Genomic DNA, 17,895 nt, shown 5'->3' with positions numbered 1-17,895 from the left:
AAAGTGATGTTTGGGCTTATTCCTCAAATGGCCATTTTCGGATAGCACAGTCTGGAAATGAAACGGCAGCCCTTGATTTTCAATCATTTAAATCAATGGATGAAGAACTAGGTGCTATAACCTTACAAATTCCTAGGCAGTAGCTCCTCACTGGGAAATATTAGAGATAACAACAGGAAAAGATACTGGCAACATGACAAGTACGCAAAGACGTTCAGTGAGTGGCATTGAGAGCAATAAATCATATCACAAAAAGTTAATGGGACTGACGTGCTGGGTGTTGCACATTAATGTTCATGATTATGAGACTCAAATGCCATCATTGAATGGAGAGAAGGATTTTTCTGAGTTGAACTCCAGTTTTATTCAAATTAAGGAAAACAGGATTAGATCCACACTGTATAAAAGATAATATTTAGATTAATATTGTATAAGAGTTATTAAAACGTTTCAGCTTAAGTGGGTACTCGAGGCAGCACAGGATATTTTATCACACAACTTTGTCATCAGGCATCAGAAAGTTGAACTGTTAATGGCTCACACTTTTATGCTTTGACCATCAAAAGTGAAGATAACTATAGTAAAAAATTCTTGCCTGTGATATTTTTGCATCCTCCTGCAATTTTTTCAGTTTTCCTTCATTGGCATTAAGAAATTCTTTTAGCACAACGTTATGCTCATGCATCGTATACTCTCGCTTTGTGAGGTCCATGCCTCTTTGGAGCTCTTTAACATCCAGTAAGACATTCTCAAGGGACACTAGTTAAAACACCAAAATGAGACAGAATCAACACTGCAACAATGGCTCAAAATGTTATTCATTGAATCAAATGTTGATAAATATATTTTGGTTACAAATGATGATGCTTGGATCAATATCACTTAAAGCTACAAATAAAAATAACTTCAAAATTTTGTGGAACATCCAAGATATTAGTCCATTTTCCCTACCAACAAAAAAATAAGCTTTCTCAAAACAAATTTTTTTGACAAAATTCCAAGTGAAAAGATTTTTAAATGATTTTCCTCCAAATTTAACCTTATCTCTTTTAGGTCTAATTTTTGTCTTCTTGTTCATTCTAAAAAAAATCTGAAATGCACTTGGAGAAAAGAAGTTTGTAAAATCAACAAGAAAACTGACTTCAAGAATATTTCCTTGTCATGCAATAAGCATGCCATCTCTATGTCACAGCAAGCATCAGGAGGTGGAGAAGTCAATGTTTTGGGTGTAACACATCTTCAGGATTCCAGTCCTGAAGAAGGGTTACATCCAAAATGTTGACTTCTCCACTTCCAGATGCTGCCTGGCTTGCGGTGTTCTTCCAGCCTCCTGCTTGTCTACCTTGGATTCCAGCACCTGCCGTTTTTTTTTGTCTCTTTATGTCACAACAATACAATTCGTCTTCAATATTAAGAATTGCAATATTCTGACTTATACAATATTGTCTATTTTTGGGGCTGTCATTGTGTTATAATGCAAGAGACACAATGTAAATTTCCATGTCTTCCCAGGCAGCGAATGATCTTGTGATCAAAATGAAGCAATGGCCAAACAAATTCCTTCCTAAGGAAAGGAAAGGACAAAAAAAAAAGAATCCAACTGTCAGGATATAGCTAGCTCTGTCTTCTCTTTTGCACATTCAAAAGGCTAGTTCAAAACCTCTGTTGGTGAAGATCTGGGAACAATTCATTTTACTACCTACACATCTGTAGAAAGCAAGAGAACACATAATTTAACAGAAACATTCCTCAGTACCTGCAGCTGCTTTCTCCACATAGTGGAGCTCATTGTAGAAGAGGGATACATCAGGATACTTCTCCTTGATAACATTTGCAATGTAATGTAACAAGGTCTGTTTGCGATCTGTTGACTTTGTGTCTAAAAGCTGCCAAAAGAAAATAATAAATGAAATAATTATGCTTAAATCATTTAATATATTGATTAATATTACAAGCCATTAAAGTTTGAAAACATTTTCATCTTTAAGTTTTATAATTATTAATTTATAATATAAGTCTCTTACCAGGTCTAAACTCTGCAGTTTAAATCCATATACTGCTCCCCTCTTACTGCTGTTCATGTAGTTGCCTAGAGCCAATATTATCTACAGAAGGACAGAAGAATTAAGTTACCAATCTGACAGATCTGGACAAGTAGGAAACTTTGATTTATTGCAATGACTTGCTGGTGATATTATTGTGAAGAATTAACATTTCTGTACACCTGGCAATAACCACCATTCTATATTCAGGTCATGACAAACAGGTTTATATTAATGTTTCAGAATTTTAACACTAACTTCACAGCTGCTACACTATTGTTATTGGCCTTACCTGTCCAAATTCATCCAATCTTTTAACACAGGATATTTTCAGATGCTGAAACTTCCTTCTTAATTATGTAAGATATAATAGTGATTTTAGCACTGCCTCAATGTAGGATTTAAATTCACTTCCAACGAAATACAAATCAATCACTCTGTCACTTGGTGACTACTGGCACTCCTACGCCATCACTAGTGAATTTCTCTTGACATTGTTCATGCGAGTTAGCAGAAGTTCCAACTTCGAAAGTGGGGATGAGAATCAGTGAAATAGTTGACAGTGGCAAAACTTATGTTAGCTGTGAAAATTTTGAGTCAATATAAACTCTGACAGCTTGTTGAATACATCTAAAACGTACTTAAAGGCAAGTCTTTTAATATATATTATTACACGAGCCCGCATAACTTTCCTGAGTGGTCTGGCCTTGGCGGGCACGGATGTTCAGCTACAAAGGTGGAATGACGTTAAAAGTGACCATATGCTTTTAAATCTTGCACAAACGCTCCTTACGGAATAGTTTGTTTTATGCAAAGGCTAATGATCGGTAGCTACTTGTAAGTTCTTTACTGAAGAAGTGGAGGGGAAGTGGCTTTGGGAACATCTAATATTAAAGAAAAATGCTGCCATGCTAGAGATCTGAAGTAAAAACAGAAATTGCTGGAGAAAGAGAGCAGCTGTGGCAGCATCTGCAGAGAAAGAAAGAGGGTTAATATTTCAAGTCCAGTAGGAATGCTTTGTAACCAGAAATGACTGTGGCCGAGATATTTAAAGTGAAACTGTGGTGTTGAATATATCATTATATTCACCAACACCTGGTGGGACATGATTACATGCTCACTATCTAAGTAAGAAAGATGTTGCCTGAGTTAGTTGGAGAATCACACATAGATAAGTCAGCCAGAAGTTCTCACTAACCTTCCCATTCCCACTACATAGAAAGGTCTGTTGAACATCGCCTGGCTCATTGTAAGTCAGGTTCTGGATTAGTGATGCTGGAAGAGCACAGCAGTTCAGGCAGCATCCAAAGAGCAGTGAAATCAACGTTTCGGGCAAAAGCCCTTCATCAGGAATAAAGGCAGAGAGCCTCCACGATTCAGGCTCTCTGCCTTTATTCCTGATGAAGGGCTTTTGCCCGAAACGTCGATTTCGCTGCTCCTTGGATGCTGCCTGAACTGCTGTGCTCTTCCAGCACCACTAATCCAGAATCTGGTTTCCAGCATCTGCAGTCATTGTTTTTACCTCATTGTAAGTCAGGAGCTTTCAAGGACTCTGTGGTGATTGGCTCCAAGAGCCCAGAATAATAGGCTAAGATAAAAATGTTGGCTCCCAGGTTCTCTGTCTGGAAGAAGACAGTGTCCATCCAATTCTCATGGGATGATATGAAGAAGCTAACCCATCGAGCCTGGGAGTAGAACAGAGTGTGAGAAGTGCCAGTGGCTCACGCAAAGGGTTGGTAAGCAGTCCTACAAGAATATGAATGATGTCCTCCACTCCATCAGGCTTATGCTTTTCTCTGGTACCTCATCATCACAGGGGCACCCAATCTCATTGTGTCACTGCACAAGAATCACCCAAACAGTTACAGCTTGCAGGCCCTGGCAGGACATGCATGATGTGTATTCAAGGGCTCACACCCACTTCATCCTTTCAACTATACCAACCCTTTCTGGACACTGCTTCCTGCTCACATGATTCTGCATGTTCTCAAATTACTTTTGTATCCTGCTTTTGTGTGCGAGTGCACCTGGTGTCGGAGGAAGCACAAATGGGTCAGTCAACAACATTGCAATCTGTTCTTCTCAGATCAGTATGAAGGTAAAACTTGGTTTGCAAGGACTTTTCTGCATCTTCCCCAATTAATTGTTCCTCTTCTTCAGGCATGAGCATCACTGAGCACCCAGGTTCAGTGCATAGGTCACAACCTGAGGTCTTCTGCACCAGCACCACCTCTGAGGAGGAAGCCTGTGAATCTTCAGGGGTTACACCACCAAAGTTACTCACCTACACGCTCAACAAGCACAGTGATGGTCAACTTGTCAGGTACTCGATCTAGACACAATGTGACGAAAACTGATACATGTCTGCAGATGGAGGAGGAAGAAATGCCCTGTGGGCGGCACGGTGGCAAGCACTGCTGCCTCACAGCGTCAGAGACCCGGGTTCAATTCCCGCCTCAGGCGACTGACTGTGTGGAGTTTGCACGTTCTCCCAGTGTCTGCGTGGGTTTCCTTCGGGTGCTCCGGTTTCCTCCCACAGTCCAAAGATGTGCAGGTCAGGTGAATTTGCTATGCTAAATTGCCCGTAGTGTTAGGTAAGGGGTAAATGTAGGGGTATGGGTGGGTTACGCTTCGGCGGGTTAGTGTGGACTTGTTGGGCCGAAGGGCCTGTTTCCACACTGTAATGTAATCTAATCTAAAATCTTGGACTCTTAAAGGACTGCCAGAGACCAGGCACCTGTGCTGCCCCATGCAAAAAATGTGCCTTTGTATTTGGCCATAAGTCAAATGCTGAAAATGTGTTGCTGTAAAAGCGCAGCAGGTCAGGCAGCATCCAAGGAGCTGGATGTTTTGGGCATGAGCCCTTCTTCAGGAAGAAGGAAGAGCCCTCCTGAAGAAGGGCTCATGCCCGAAACGTCGATTCTCCTGCTCCTTGGATGCTGCCTGACCTGCTGCGCTTTTCCAGCAACACATTTTCAGCTCTGATCTCCAGCATCTGCAGTCCTCACTTTCTCCCATAAGTCAAATGGTCAACCTAGAGAGATAGACAGGCATGCCTAGGTCCTCAATGCACCAGAACAAAAAGGTGGATTCCATCCATCTTCTGTCTACTGTGATTTCTCCAGCATGCGAGTCCCTGGTTGTCTCCATGGAAAAGCTGGTAGCTATTTTGAAGGTTCAGGTACAGCAGAACACTCAATGGCTTCTGAAATATGCTCAGACCTACTCTCTATTCCACTAGCCATGAGTGCACAGCATCAATGGAAAGGCATTGGGGGAAACAAAGGCGAAAGTGTGGACTGCAGATGCTGGAGATCAGAGTAGAGAGTGTGGTGCTGGAAAAGCACAGCAGGTCAGGCAGAATCTGAGGAGCAGGAGAATTGACGATTTGGGCAAAAGCCCTTCATCAGGCAGATGACCGTATTCCAGGTGCTCCTTCTTTGCAAGGAGACAGGGTGGTGCCAGCATACCGAGAGTTAAGAACACCAGAAGTTTCTTTTCAAAGAGTCCTTACAGTGCACAAACAGGCCATTTGGCCCAACAAGTCCACACCTACCCTCCGAAAAGCATCTCACCCAGAATAAGCTCCCCACCCTGTCCCTGTAACCCTACATTCCGCATGGCTAATCCACCTAATCTACAAATCCCTGGACACTATGGGCAATTTAGCATGACCAATCCACCTCGCCTGCACATTTTTGGACTGTAGGAAACCAATACGGACATGGGGGGAATGTGCAAACTCCACTGACTGCTCAGGATACTGCAGAATTGCCCTACCCCTCCACCTCCCTTCAGCCAGTGACCCCACTGCCTCCAGGGATTAAGGTCAAAAAGGGTGCCACTACACCTATATAAAACACTCCTAGCAGGCTAGGGCCCTTGAGGACTGGAGTATGCCTGCCAATGTCTTCAAATTCAACATTATGTACCAGTCAGCAGCTCTGCTACCTCCACTGGGGAAGTATCCCCCCACTAGACATGGTGGGAATTTTAGGGGACGGAGTGGGTAGAGGAGGAGGGAACCCTTGTAAGGGCACATCATTATCATGGTTGTCCATTCATTTCTATACTTCCATATGCGTGTATGAAATGAGCTGCTAAAGGAAGTGGTGGAGGCTGATACAATTACAACACTTAAAAGGCATCTGGATGGGTATATGGATACGAAGGCTTTAAAGGGATATGGGCCAGGTGCTGGCAAATGGGACTAGATTAGCTTTGGATATCTGGTCCAACTCGTCCATGCTGACCAAAGTTTCTGTGCTGTACATTTCTATGAGTATATACTCACTTGTACCATTTCAATGTTTGTTGTAGTCTTATTGTTTTAACAGAATCCGAAAAAGGTATTTGAACTGAAAGATGTAAAGCATCTTCGTCAATGAAATGATGTGATACATTTCAATCATGCACTTTCAAATCTCTTTAATAATCAGCAAAGTGGGTATCAAGAGTTCACCTCATCCATCTAGCAACCACACGTCTGTAAATTGGAGGATTAGGAATTGGAGTTTGTGTGCAACAGATGTACCTCCGGCACATGGAAGGTGATTTAAGGTCATGGGAGATATCGGAACCTTGGTTGTCCCATTTTTAAACCCTATACATGCACTTTTTAAGTGTTGGCAAAATTTGACATGTATCTATTGGCTCCAGGAGGGAAGGTCTGTCTGGAGTTAACATCACACAAAATATTTAAGGTTGCAAGGTGGGCAATAACCATATCAAAGGTCAATGTCTCATAATTATGGAGCTGAGTGGAGGGAACAGCTCAAAACCTCAGCCCAGGCTAGCAGAAGCAGTGTCAGCAAAGATACTCGAGGCAAGGGTACAATGAAAGCTCATTGCATTCTACAGCAGTGCAGCTATAAAGTGCAAGGCAAATAAAGAGTAGTCTCAGGATGTGGCACAAGTCAGTGATAGTTACATGACAGTGAATTCCCCGATGTGATTCTTTTACACAAGGACCATTTTAGCACAAACATCCAGGACTGCAGGGTTGTGGAAGTCCTTACTGTATCATAGCTGCATCCGCACTAATTTTAATCCAAGGCAAGGCTTGTTCTCGCACTTCAGCTTTCACAGATGAAGGAATTCCAGAAAGAATTCCAACATTTTATTGCACAGATCAATCAAGTTGAACAACAACTTAATCCCTGAGTAATGTTGCACACAGCAAGCACAGCGTTGACGGCCAACCATATAAATGAAATGATCAGAAACAGGAGATGTCTTAATTTGACTCAGTCATCCAGCCAACAGGTGGCGATAAGTTAGTTGCTGGCCTCCAGGCTCAGGAGCATTGCCATGGATTCCTCCCCAAGATTCAATTCTGATTCATCTGAGGATGCTAACATTCATCTTCCCCCTCAGAACTTTCCTCTTCCTCCTGCATCTCCTCCTCAGCCAACACATGCACCTCCTTTGATGACTGAGACCATGGAAGACTGCACGGAGGCCAAAGAGCAAAGTCAAGAGATGCACACTCGGTTTGTGTGGTGGAGTTTCTGACAAGTTGGACATTTCAAATGGGCAGAGATTAATTGGGTAAGGGGAAGCTAATTCCAGTCAGTTGTGTAATTAATAAAATGCAATTACATGCAGATAAACTTTTTGCCACCTGACAGTAAGAAAGTCATTCCGCCGTCTGAGGAGAGAGGACGGTTCAATGGCTAGAATCTGAGTTTTGGACTCTTGCTGATTTAGCTCATCATGTTGCTGTTATTCTTACCACCTCAGCGAGTGGACAGTCAAGAGAGGAACGGTTAGGATTCTGAAGCATGATGTGGTGGAATATGATAAAAGCAAACCAAATGTGTCATTTTATGCATTAAAAGTCTTAGAAATGGCATGCATTTCCTTCAAGTACTGCACTTATTTCCCTAAACTTTACCCCACATCTCACTTTCACAATGGCACCCTTATTGCTCTTACTCAGTGTAATTTCCAAACTCATTATTAGCAACGTTTAGATCAGAGTGGTGCTGGAAAAGCACAGCAGGAAAATCGACGTTTCAGGCAAAAGTCCTTCATCAGGAATAAAGGTCGATTTTCCTGCTCCTCGGATGCTGCCTGACCTGCTGTGCTTTTCTAGCACCACTCTGATCTAAACGCTGGTTTCAAGCATTTGCAGTCCTCACTCTTGCCTCATGATTAGCAACACCAGGGCAGATCTGTTTAATACGGATATATACCTTTCAGATTTTAATACATAACTTTTACAAGAATAATTTGAAAGTAACCCCAGTTGCAAGAATACTGTTGTTTTATTTATGTTCTATGTATTTTTATGCTGTCAGACATTAAGATAATTGCAACTTACCTCCAGAATTTTCTTCAATTTTTGAGATGCTTTTATTGATACAGATGCAGCAATTATAGCGTGGAGTTGCTAAAGCAGAAAGAAAGAAAGCTAATGATTAACTGTTTAGAAAATGAGCTGCATTCTTAATAATTCTGATATTTAGCAAGCTTCACATAGAGAAGTTCACTTTAGCAAAGTAGCTGTTTCAAGCAGGAAAATTAAGTAATACAGAACAGAAAAGTCAGAAATTCAATTTGTACCAAATCATTTGGCCTTAGCCATGGTGGAGGCATGATATCTGATAAGGTAGCCTTTCCCATTTGCCATCCAAAGATGTATGTTGGTACTTGCTAATGACAGAATTAGTCTCATTTGTTATGCCTTCCAATTAGATTACAACATTCACTTCAGTGAAAAAACACAGAACCTAAACAGTACAGTACAGGAAGAGATTCTTTGGTCTACCATGTCTACGTCAACCATCATGCCATTCTAAACTAATTCCATCTGCCTGCACATGGTGGATATCCCTTATACTTCCTGCCTGTCCATATGTATGTCTAAATGCCTCCTAATAATTGTTACCGTAGCTGCTTATACCACCAACCCTGGCAGTGTGTTTAAATCACTTATCACCCTCTGGGTAAAACATTTTACTCAGATGTCTTTTAAACTTTTCCCCTCTCACTTTCAAACAGTGTCCCCAGTATTTGACATTTCCACCCCAGGTAAAAGACTCTAACTATCCATCCTATTCATGCCTCTTCTAATTTTATATACTTTGATCAGGTCATCCCTCAGCCTTTGACAGGTTAGCAAAAACAATCTAAATTTGTCCAACCGCTCTTCTAACTAAATGTACTCCAATCCAGGCAACATTCTGGCAAACCTCTTTTGCACCCTCTCGAAATCCTTCACATCCTTCCTATAGTGTGGTGACCAGAATACTTATAATACTTTAAATGTAGCCTAACTAAAAATGCCTTACACAGCTAAAACACCTGATTTGCCAACTTTTATACTCAATATCCTGACCGATGAAGGCAAGCATGCCGTATTCCTTTTTTATCACCTTATCTATTTGTGTTGCCAGTTTCAGGGTGCTATGGACTTGCAGCCCAAGCTCCCTCTGTATATCAATGTTCCCAAGGGTCCTGCTATTTACTGAATACTTCCCTTTTGCATTTAATCTTCCAAAATGCATTACCTCTCACTTGTTTGGATTCAACTCCATCGGTCATTTCTCTGTCCAACTTTCCAACTGATCTATATCCTGCTGTATTCCGATAACCTTCCTCACTAGCCACAACTTCACCAATTTTTGTGTTGTCTACAAACTTACTAATCAGCCCACCTACATTTCATCCGAGTCATTTATATATATTATCAACAACAAAGGTCTCAGCACTGTTCTTTGGGGAACACCACTGATCACATACCTGCAGTCATTCCTCCACAAACACCTCTCTGTATTGACCAAGCTAATTTAGTATCCTACTTGCTAATTCACCATAAATCCCATGTGACTTAATCTTCTGAAACAGCCGACCATGAACAGCCTTGTCAAATATCCATATGGACAACATCCACTGCCCTACCCTCAATCATCTTTGTTATTTCCTCAAAAAACTCAAATTTGAGAGACATGACTTCCCCTGCATAAAGCCATGCTGACATCCCAAATAAGTCCATTCTTTACCACATGCAAATACATCCTGTCTCTAAGAATCTTCTCCAATAATGTCCCCACCACTGATGTAAGTCTCACTGACTTACAGTTTCCCTTCTTAAACAAATGGGCAACATTGGCTATTTGCCAACCTTCTGGGTTCTTGCCTATGGCTAAAGAGGATAAAAAGATCTCTGTTAAGGCCCCAGCAATCTCTTCCCTTGCCTCCTTCAGGACCCTGGCATAGATCCCATCAGGCCCTGGCGATCTATCTACTTTAAACTTTTTCAAGCCACTTAACACCTCCACCTTCATAATATTTACATGCCTTAGAATATTAACCCCTCCCTATTCTTACCATCATCCCTGTCCCTCTCCACTGTGGTGAATACCAATGTGAAGTACTCATTAAAAGGACCTCACCCACTTCCTCTGGCTTCACGCATATATTTCCTCCTGTGTCCTTGAGTGGAGCTACCCTTTCCCAAGCTACACTTTCGCATGATTTGCAGCTTGACCAATTCAAGCTTCAGCAGTATTTATTTAGTATTTGCATTGTTTCAGAGTCAAGCAAAAGCCTCGTTGGTGTCAGAAGGATTTCTTTGAGCATGCTTTCAAGTTGAGTCAATATCTGGACTGCATGAAAGCTGCAGCAGATTGTCTTGGTGATCCTACTAGTGATGGGTTGCTGCACAGAGGCCTCTACCAGACGAAGTGGTTTTGAAAATGTCCACTATCACCATGGGACAAGCAGCAGGTTCGATAAAGAGAATGTAGTTTCTGACGGATACTTTCTCCTGAAATACCTAAGATCCTAAGATGGTACTCCTTGTTATGGTGGGTTTAACATGAGGAAATATGAAGTGCTAGTGGGGTCAGGAGGTAGTTGAAAAAGGCCAGACCTAGGTTGGAGTAGAGTTTCTCCAGTAGCTTGCACGTTACATTTGCCATTTTCAAAGCCAGAATGCAAAATTGTTCACTATGGAGTATCAGGGAAGGTAATTTAGGTGAAGAATATCTGTGATGGTGCACTTAACTTAGTTAAGTTGCATATAAATAGTTTGATGTGGGTAGTTTGATATTATACTAGTGTGTCGTATTCCGCAGTTCAATACATGAAAAGTCCTCAGGATTTTGGCCTGTAATCCTGTACTGGCCAGTTTCCTGCTGTGGTTGCGGTTGTTTATTGTTGTTTTAATTTTTTTGGCAGTCTTGAACAGGTGCTGTTTGCATATGACGGTTCAGTCAAGAGAGCAATCTTGATAAAATAGGGTGATGTTCCAGCCTTGAGCTATTCAATGAGATCATGGCTGATCTGTGACCTAACTCCATATACCTACCTTGGATCCATATCCTTTAATACCTTTGCTTAACAAAAATTTGTTTACCTCCGATTTAAAACTAACAACTGATCTAGGTAGATCTAAGCATAAGTAAACCTCAGAAACTGGTTTAAGGTTAGAGTTATGGCCAAGACAGACCCCTCGAGTAGCCCATTCATCTATTTCCTCCAGGCGCCAGTCATAACTGAAGTGCCATACCAATACATAACTGTAGAGGTTCAAACATACAACTGTCCTGAACAAAAAAACATTAATTTGGGAAACATTAAGACTTCCTTTCTTCTCCAAAGCCTTTGTAAGCTTGGAGATGGAGTTGGTAGTTTTAAATGTATAGATGTGATAGCTGTGTTTTTTCTTTCTCAAAGGTGATTGCAGAAAAAGGATGTTAGAGAACACCCTAAAGAAGAGACAATTTACAATATTAGCCAGCACGATTACCAAGATGGGGAGTTGCATAACTAGCAGCGTGGTTGTGATAGTGTTGAGAAAATGCGAGTGGTCAAATGGATTAGATGAGACCAGGAGGGACATGGATGAATTCAAAGAGAAACATGGGAGCAGCAATAAATCTTGCAGCCAATCAAACTTTAGACTGTCATGGAGTCAAGTACTTACCGGTGTCAGCATCTGAACGCTCTCTGTAAAGTTTCCAATGAAAGCCATAATGGTCATTCTCTGCATCAGTCTTTCAACCTTACTGAACTGCACCATAAACCGGTCTTCATCTGTTAGATTCTCCAATGGTTTTCTCTCTCTTTCATACTGTCTGAGAACCTTAACTTCATTTTCTGTTGGTAAGAACCTCATTAGGCACTCAACAAAGTCTACAGGTAATGTTTTCAAGTCAAACCTAATAGAAATAAAAAAAGTTCCAACACAAATTAGGATAAGGGCATATTTTCTTTCAGAAAAAGAATACTTCTAATACATAAGGATAAATAACATATCATGCTATCATCATTAAAAAGTCACTTTTATTTACTTGTTGTTAAGTTTGAACATACTACTGACAGATTCTGTCCAATTTTAAATCTCTCTCTCATCTGTCCTGTTCTATGGACACTGATTCCTCGTTAGGGTGGTTTTCTTTCCCACATCTCTTTACTGAATAAACTTGTTGGATCACTGAAAGAATTGATCAGGTTTGTAGTTCTATGCTTTCACCCTTCCCCCTTTCTTAGATCGTGGTGTTAAATCTGCAAACTTTTAATCTGCAGATACTACTCCAAAGTCCATGGAATTTTGAAAGATGACCACCAATACTTGCACTATTTTTATAGCCACATCTTTCAACAATCTGGAAAATAGATCACCAGGTAGTTGTCAACTTGCATCCCTGCTTATTTCTCTGATACTACATTTTTACTAGTATTTGACTTATTTTCTATTTCTTTATTTCCCATCATAAATTCTCTTGTCTCTGCCTGTAAAGTATCCACATTTACCTTTTTGTTAACATTTCCTTTTTACATTCCTATAGAAAATTTTTCATCTGTTCGTATGTTCACAATGCAAACTTGCTAGCATACATTCATTTTCTATTCTCCCTACTGTTGTCAACTACTTAGTCCTTATTTGCTGATTTCAAAAATTCGCCCGATCCTCAGGCTTTTTTTTCCCAGCAACTTTGTTACTGTCCCCCTTGAATTTATATCATTTTTGTTGAAAAAAGTGTGGTGCTGGAAAAGCACAGCAGGTCAGGCAGAATCTGAGGAGCAGGAGAGTTGACATTTGGGGCATAAGCCCTTCATTAAGAATGTGAAGGGCCGAGGAAGGGCTTTTGCCCGAAACATTGACTCTCCTGCTCCTCGGATGCGCCACACTTTTCAACTCTTATCTCCAGCATCTGCACTCCTCACTTTTTCCTTGTACTATCCTTGACTTCCTTTGTTAGTCACAGGTTGAATCACTTTTCCTATTGGGTTCTTGTGCCATACAGGACATTTTTTGTTATAAATCATGATTTAATTCTTTAGATACTAATTGTCACCTGTCCAAAGTCATACCTTTCACAATTCACCACACCAACTTGCCCCTTACCCTTTCATAGTTTCCTTGTTTAGATTTAAGGCCCTAATTTTGAGTGAACAATATCTTGTCAGAACTTTATGGAAAATTCCTTCATATTACATTTATGCTCTCCTACAGGTCCCTTTACAACAAGCATTCAGTGAAAATATTATAGTAGAGAAGTGAAAATGAAGAAAATCTAAATAATCTCCTCTCAAGACAAAGGCTGAAAATGTGGATGAGCAAGATTTTCTTTGCTGAAGAAATTTCAATTACTCACATCTGGATAGCTCTGCATATTTCATCGGTGGTTTTTCCTGCCTTTCGCAATGTGATGGCAAGGTTCTTGGCTCTGTTGGGATCCAGCAACGTTACTTTGTTCGACCCCCTTTGAATCACCTTTTGTCTATTAGAGACTACATCCATGGCTGGCCCTTGGGCTTTTGTTTTAAATATTTCTTCAAATTCATCCACGTTCAGTTCCTGTAAAGTAAAATTCATACATGCAGGCAAATGTTGTGCTCAATTTATGGAAATCAGTGGAAAATAAATCAGCAGTCATGATTTTAAATAAGTTTCAAATTCATACATATTCTTGTATAAAAATATTATACTAAAGATGTACCTCAAGAATTCTCTCATCATCAATGTCATTGAAGACAGTGCCATTGATCTGATTGGGCTTCAGTGCCACCCAGTTAAAGACTGGCATACGGAATTTCGTTTTGATAGGTTTCTTGATCTTCACAGCTGCATAAAAAGAAGCTCGTTTGGCATTGATCATCATCACTTAAGCCATCTATAATATACCAAGTTAAATTTTGACCAAATGTTTACTGCTGTTGTGATCAGTAATTACAAGCCATTCTCATGCAAATACAAAAATTACAAGTCTGCATTGTCTAAGAACCTAATTACCGCAATTTATTTGATTATTACTACTTTTTAAAAAAAAATTGTACTTCAGGAAAAGTGCACATTACTGATAGTTGGAATTTCAGATGCTCCATTAGTGAGCCCAAAGACAGGTAGTATAGTCAAATAGCAAATTTCTCTTTATTGTTCTCCTCACCGACTCTGGGGGAAACAACGTGGACACTGACATATAGCAGTGCAAATCAGGTTGAATATGAATTCTTTTCAGACAGATTTGGACTGCAGGCTAAGAGCAAATCAAATTATTCCAAAAGGTTTTGTTGGCCTTTTTTGGCACTGACTAAATGTTTAACCTCTCCGGGATTACTGAATGACCAAAGTGGTAAAACTGTCTTGCTTAATGTACAGAGTTATCGCATAGACAGTGGCAATATCAAAACTACTCAGAAATCAACAAATTATTCAATGCATTATTCAAAATCAGAAGCATGCAAGTGCAAGATCAAGTTGCAATTTCCTTAAATTAAATTCACAACTTAAATTGAAATAAGATGGTCTAGAGTGCTCAGACTCCCGGTATGTCATCTAACTTCATAATTAACAGTGAACACAGTCAAATGGAACACACATGCTAACTTTATTAAAATCAAAAGTTTCTACTTGAAGCATGCATAAACAAAAACAAACAAGAGAAATAGTCTAAAACATAGAATCTTTCAGTGCAAATTCAGATTTTCTAAAGTTCAATCCATAATATACAAAAAGAAAATACCCAATATATTTTGAGTCTGCAAATGAGAACACTATGAAAATGGAATGTCGCAGCCACCCAGCCTGATCATTACCACAAATACATGGACTGATTCATCTCAGTACTTAATAACAGCCACAAAAACATTGTATTTTTCAATGCATGTGTGATTCAACCAATTATATTAACTCTTGGAATCTTTAATAAAAATACCAAAGAGGGCAGTTACGGAATTTATGATTAATTTCAAGTAGGCAAAATTTACTGGGCATACAAAAACTATGCGACATTACACTCAGATAAACCACTTAGTGTGTTCTAATTTTGTGAAATAAAATGCACTGAAAGTACCACTCTCAATAAGTATCACTGCTTGAAAGACAAGACACAGTGTAATGCACCAATAGAGCATAAAGAAACCTACAGAACAGCTTGATTGGTCCCTCTTGTATGGAAGCAGAAGGGTAGACAAAGAAAGATAGGTTAGCAGAAGAGAAGTCATTTAACAGTGTGCAAGGGATAGCAGAAATCATTTATCATTGTCAAGCACTCTCATGGAGAAAGTAACTTAGGAAATTTATTACACCACTTTACCACTGATGGAACTCAGAACTACAAATTGCATAGATTTGTCATGACATTGCTTGTTCAATATTTTACTTTCTCAAGTTTTCAATATACCAGAAAATTATTATATTACCATAAGCCAACTACAATGCATAACATATTGTTGATGCAACCTCATTGATCTACTGTGCGCGTTGTTTTTACATGTGGTATCATAATGGGACCGCAAATTCCAATCCAATCGGAAAATAAAAGCTTATCTTTATAAATCAAAAAGCATTTTCAGATGTTAACATTTTAAATTGCATAATGAATCGTTGTTACTGGCATTTAATTTTGGTCATCATTCATCAATATTCTCTCTTTTCTGTCCCAATTTCTTCATTCCCTCTTCTCTTTCAATTACAGAACACAGGAACCATTTTTGGTAAAAGAAAAATCAACAGGAGATTTCCTCTTTTGACACCCTTCCATTTTTCCAATCCTATTATTTTACTTTCTCCTTCTATCCATTGGTAATACAAAATTAAAGATTTTAAAAAATCAATCATTTCCAGACTCAGACGATGGAAGGTCACTCTCTTTAACCTCCTGCCAAAAGGTGTTAAGGAATGTATAGCATGACTCAATTTCCAGTTTTTGTTCACTGTCTCCATGTGGAGAAGAAGTTTTGCTTTCTGTCTAACAGTCTTTAGTTGCCATCTGCTGTCAGAGGCAACCCGGGATCAGGATTGTGATATGCAAAACACGTATCCCAATGGCCAAACACCTTTCAGTAACTTGCCCCTTTCTGTAAGCTTTCACCTGCTTTAGCTGGCTGATTGACATGGATTAATATTAAATTCCACGGTAGATCGGAGAGTTAAAAGTTAAAGAAACAAAAATCAAGAAACAACCTACAGCTCAATAAGGAAGTGCAGTGGAGCTAGGAGCAGTAGGTTACGGAAGGTATGTGTCTCTTAGAGCTCTCTGTGTGGACCAGGAAAAGTACTGTAACAGCCTTTCAAGTAAATCTTTTGACTTTTCTAAGTTGCTGCAATTGACTGATCTCGCTCTCCCTCCCACTATCCCCCAAAACACCTTACAAACTTAATCTCAAGTTGCCTGAACTGGATGATTCCAGGCCCAATACACATCTGCTCTTTCCTTCCCTCACTCTGACTACCAGCATTGGAACATTCCCCATTAAGTGCCAATCTTTCCAAACTGTCTCCTGCCAGTAACCTACCCACCAACCAGCCTGTCCATGTGGCTGATGGTCAGAAAATGGAGGAAGGAAAATGATAAAATGCTATCCTGGCACCAAGCAGGATCTGCATGTTGGTAGGAGCCACCCACAATCACAAGCACACCATCTCCACCTTTGTGTTATAACTGGAGCCATAGCTTCCCTGGCTGAAAGTCACAAGTGAAGTAACCCACACCTGCACATATTTACCAGCCTGTTTAAAATATGGAGGAAGAAACATTCAAAATTCTGATGGCATGCTGAGTATCCTTTTTTTACATCCAAATAAGCCAACCCTTTTTTTCACCCAAAGTACATTATCAATATCTCCTGACCTCATGAAATGATCAATTAGTGTCATTCCCAGCAAACTAGGTATCTATAAAATAGTTTGTGATGGTATACCATCATATTACCTGCTAAACCAGGATTAAAAATTAGAGTTGGGGCTGTCCCTGGCAATGGAGGAGCTGCCGGTGGTGGTGGTGGTGGTGGTGGTGGTGGAGGAGCAGGTGGAGCTTCTGCTGCTGGAGGTGGTGGTGGTGGTGGAGGAGGAGGAAGTGGTGATGATGCCTGGACTGAAACTGGTCCATTTTGTACTGCCAGAAACACAAAAAAAAGTTATGTTTAGCTCTCAGAAAAGATACAAATACTAGTGCCAGCCTCGCAAATATTTTCTTTTTTCATGAAATTAAGGCTATTGAATGACATTGGCTTTCAGAAGTAGTTACCTAAACATGTCAGTAGAAAATTAACATTAAATATATGGCGATAATTTTATTTTATAGTTTCAGAATTACAGCAGAAAATTTCACCTTACCACAAAGGGAATGTTCTTCCTAGTGGATGAGAGAGGTTTAGATAGAATACAATTATCTTCATTGTGTTTGCCCTGGGTCACACACGTCCAAGAGATACTCGTGGTTATATGTTATTGTAACACAGAATAAAGATTATATTTTCTTCTAAAATCAGCCAAGTTTGTCCTGTTTGCAGATTAAACTTAAGAGCAAGAGAGTTTCCAGGATGGAAAGCAGTGGTCTACTATGAGGAGAAAGCCTGGTGGATTTTCTGGCAATCAGAAACCAATAAAGGCTGGGCT

At 40.0% G+C, this 17,895-nt stretch overlaps 1 protein-coding gene across 11 annotated transcripts in view; it reads right to left on the bottom strand.

Moving 5' to 3' along the window:
• The window catches only part of LOC122551601 (formin-like protein 2), a 269,634-nt gene that overhangs the window by 14,562 nt on the left and 237,177 nt on the right, over positions 1-17,895 (bottom strand). For 8 of the 11 annotated variants that reach the window (XR_006312144.2, XR_006312145.2, XM_043693750.2 and 5 more), the window contains exons 15-23: positions 17,210-17,392; positions 15,423-15,443; positions 13,997-14,121; positions 13,652-13,854; positions 11,977-12,211; positions 8,368-8,436; positions 2,025-2,105; positions 1,757-1,886; positions 596-759 (exon numbers count right to left, since the gene is read on the bottom strand). Coding sequence is in view for 8 of the 11 variants with exons in the window: in XM_043693750.2 (XP_043549685.2) it covers positions 596-759; positions 1,757-1,886; positions 2,025-2,105; positions 8,368-8,436; positions 11,977-12,211; positions 13,652-13,854; positions 13,997-14,121; positions 15,423-15,443; positions 17,210-17,392 (1,211 nt within the window). In the remaining 3 variants the exon portion in view is untranslated. The remainder of the gene's footprint in view (positions 1-595; positions 760-1,756; positions 1,887-2,024; positions 2,106-8,367; positions 8,437-11,976; positions 12,212-13,651; positions 13,855-13,996; positions 14,122-15,422; positions 15,444-17,209; positions 17,393-17,895) is intronic. The other 3 variants (XR_006312146.2, XM_043693755.2, XM_043693753.2) reach the window with 1 other exon arrangement.

This window comes from Chiloscyllium plagiosum, unplaced genomic scaffold, assembly GCF_037043375.1.
Source record: "Chiloscyllium plagiosum isolate Xiang-an unplaced genomic scaffold, Cpla_swu_hap1 HiC_scaffold_7, whole genome shotgun sequence".
NCBI classification, from domain to species: domain Eukaryota; kingdom Metazoa; phylum Chordata; class Chondrichthyes; order Orectolobiformes; family Hemiscylliidae; genus Chiloscyllium; species Chiloscyllium plagiosum.
The sequence above is the reverse complement of the archived record's forward strand: the minus strand, read 5'-3'. Positions and strand labels throughout refer to the sequence as shown.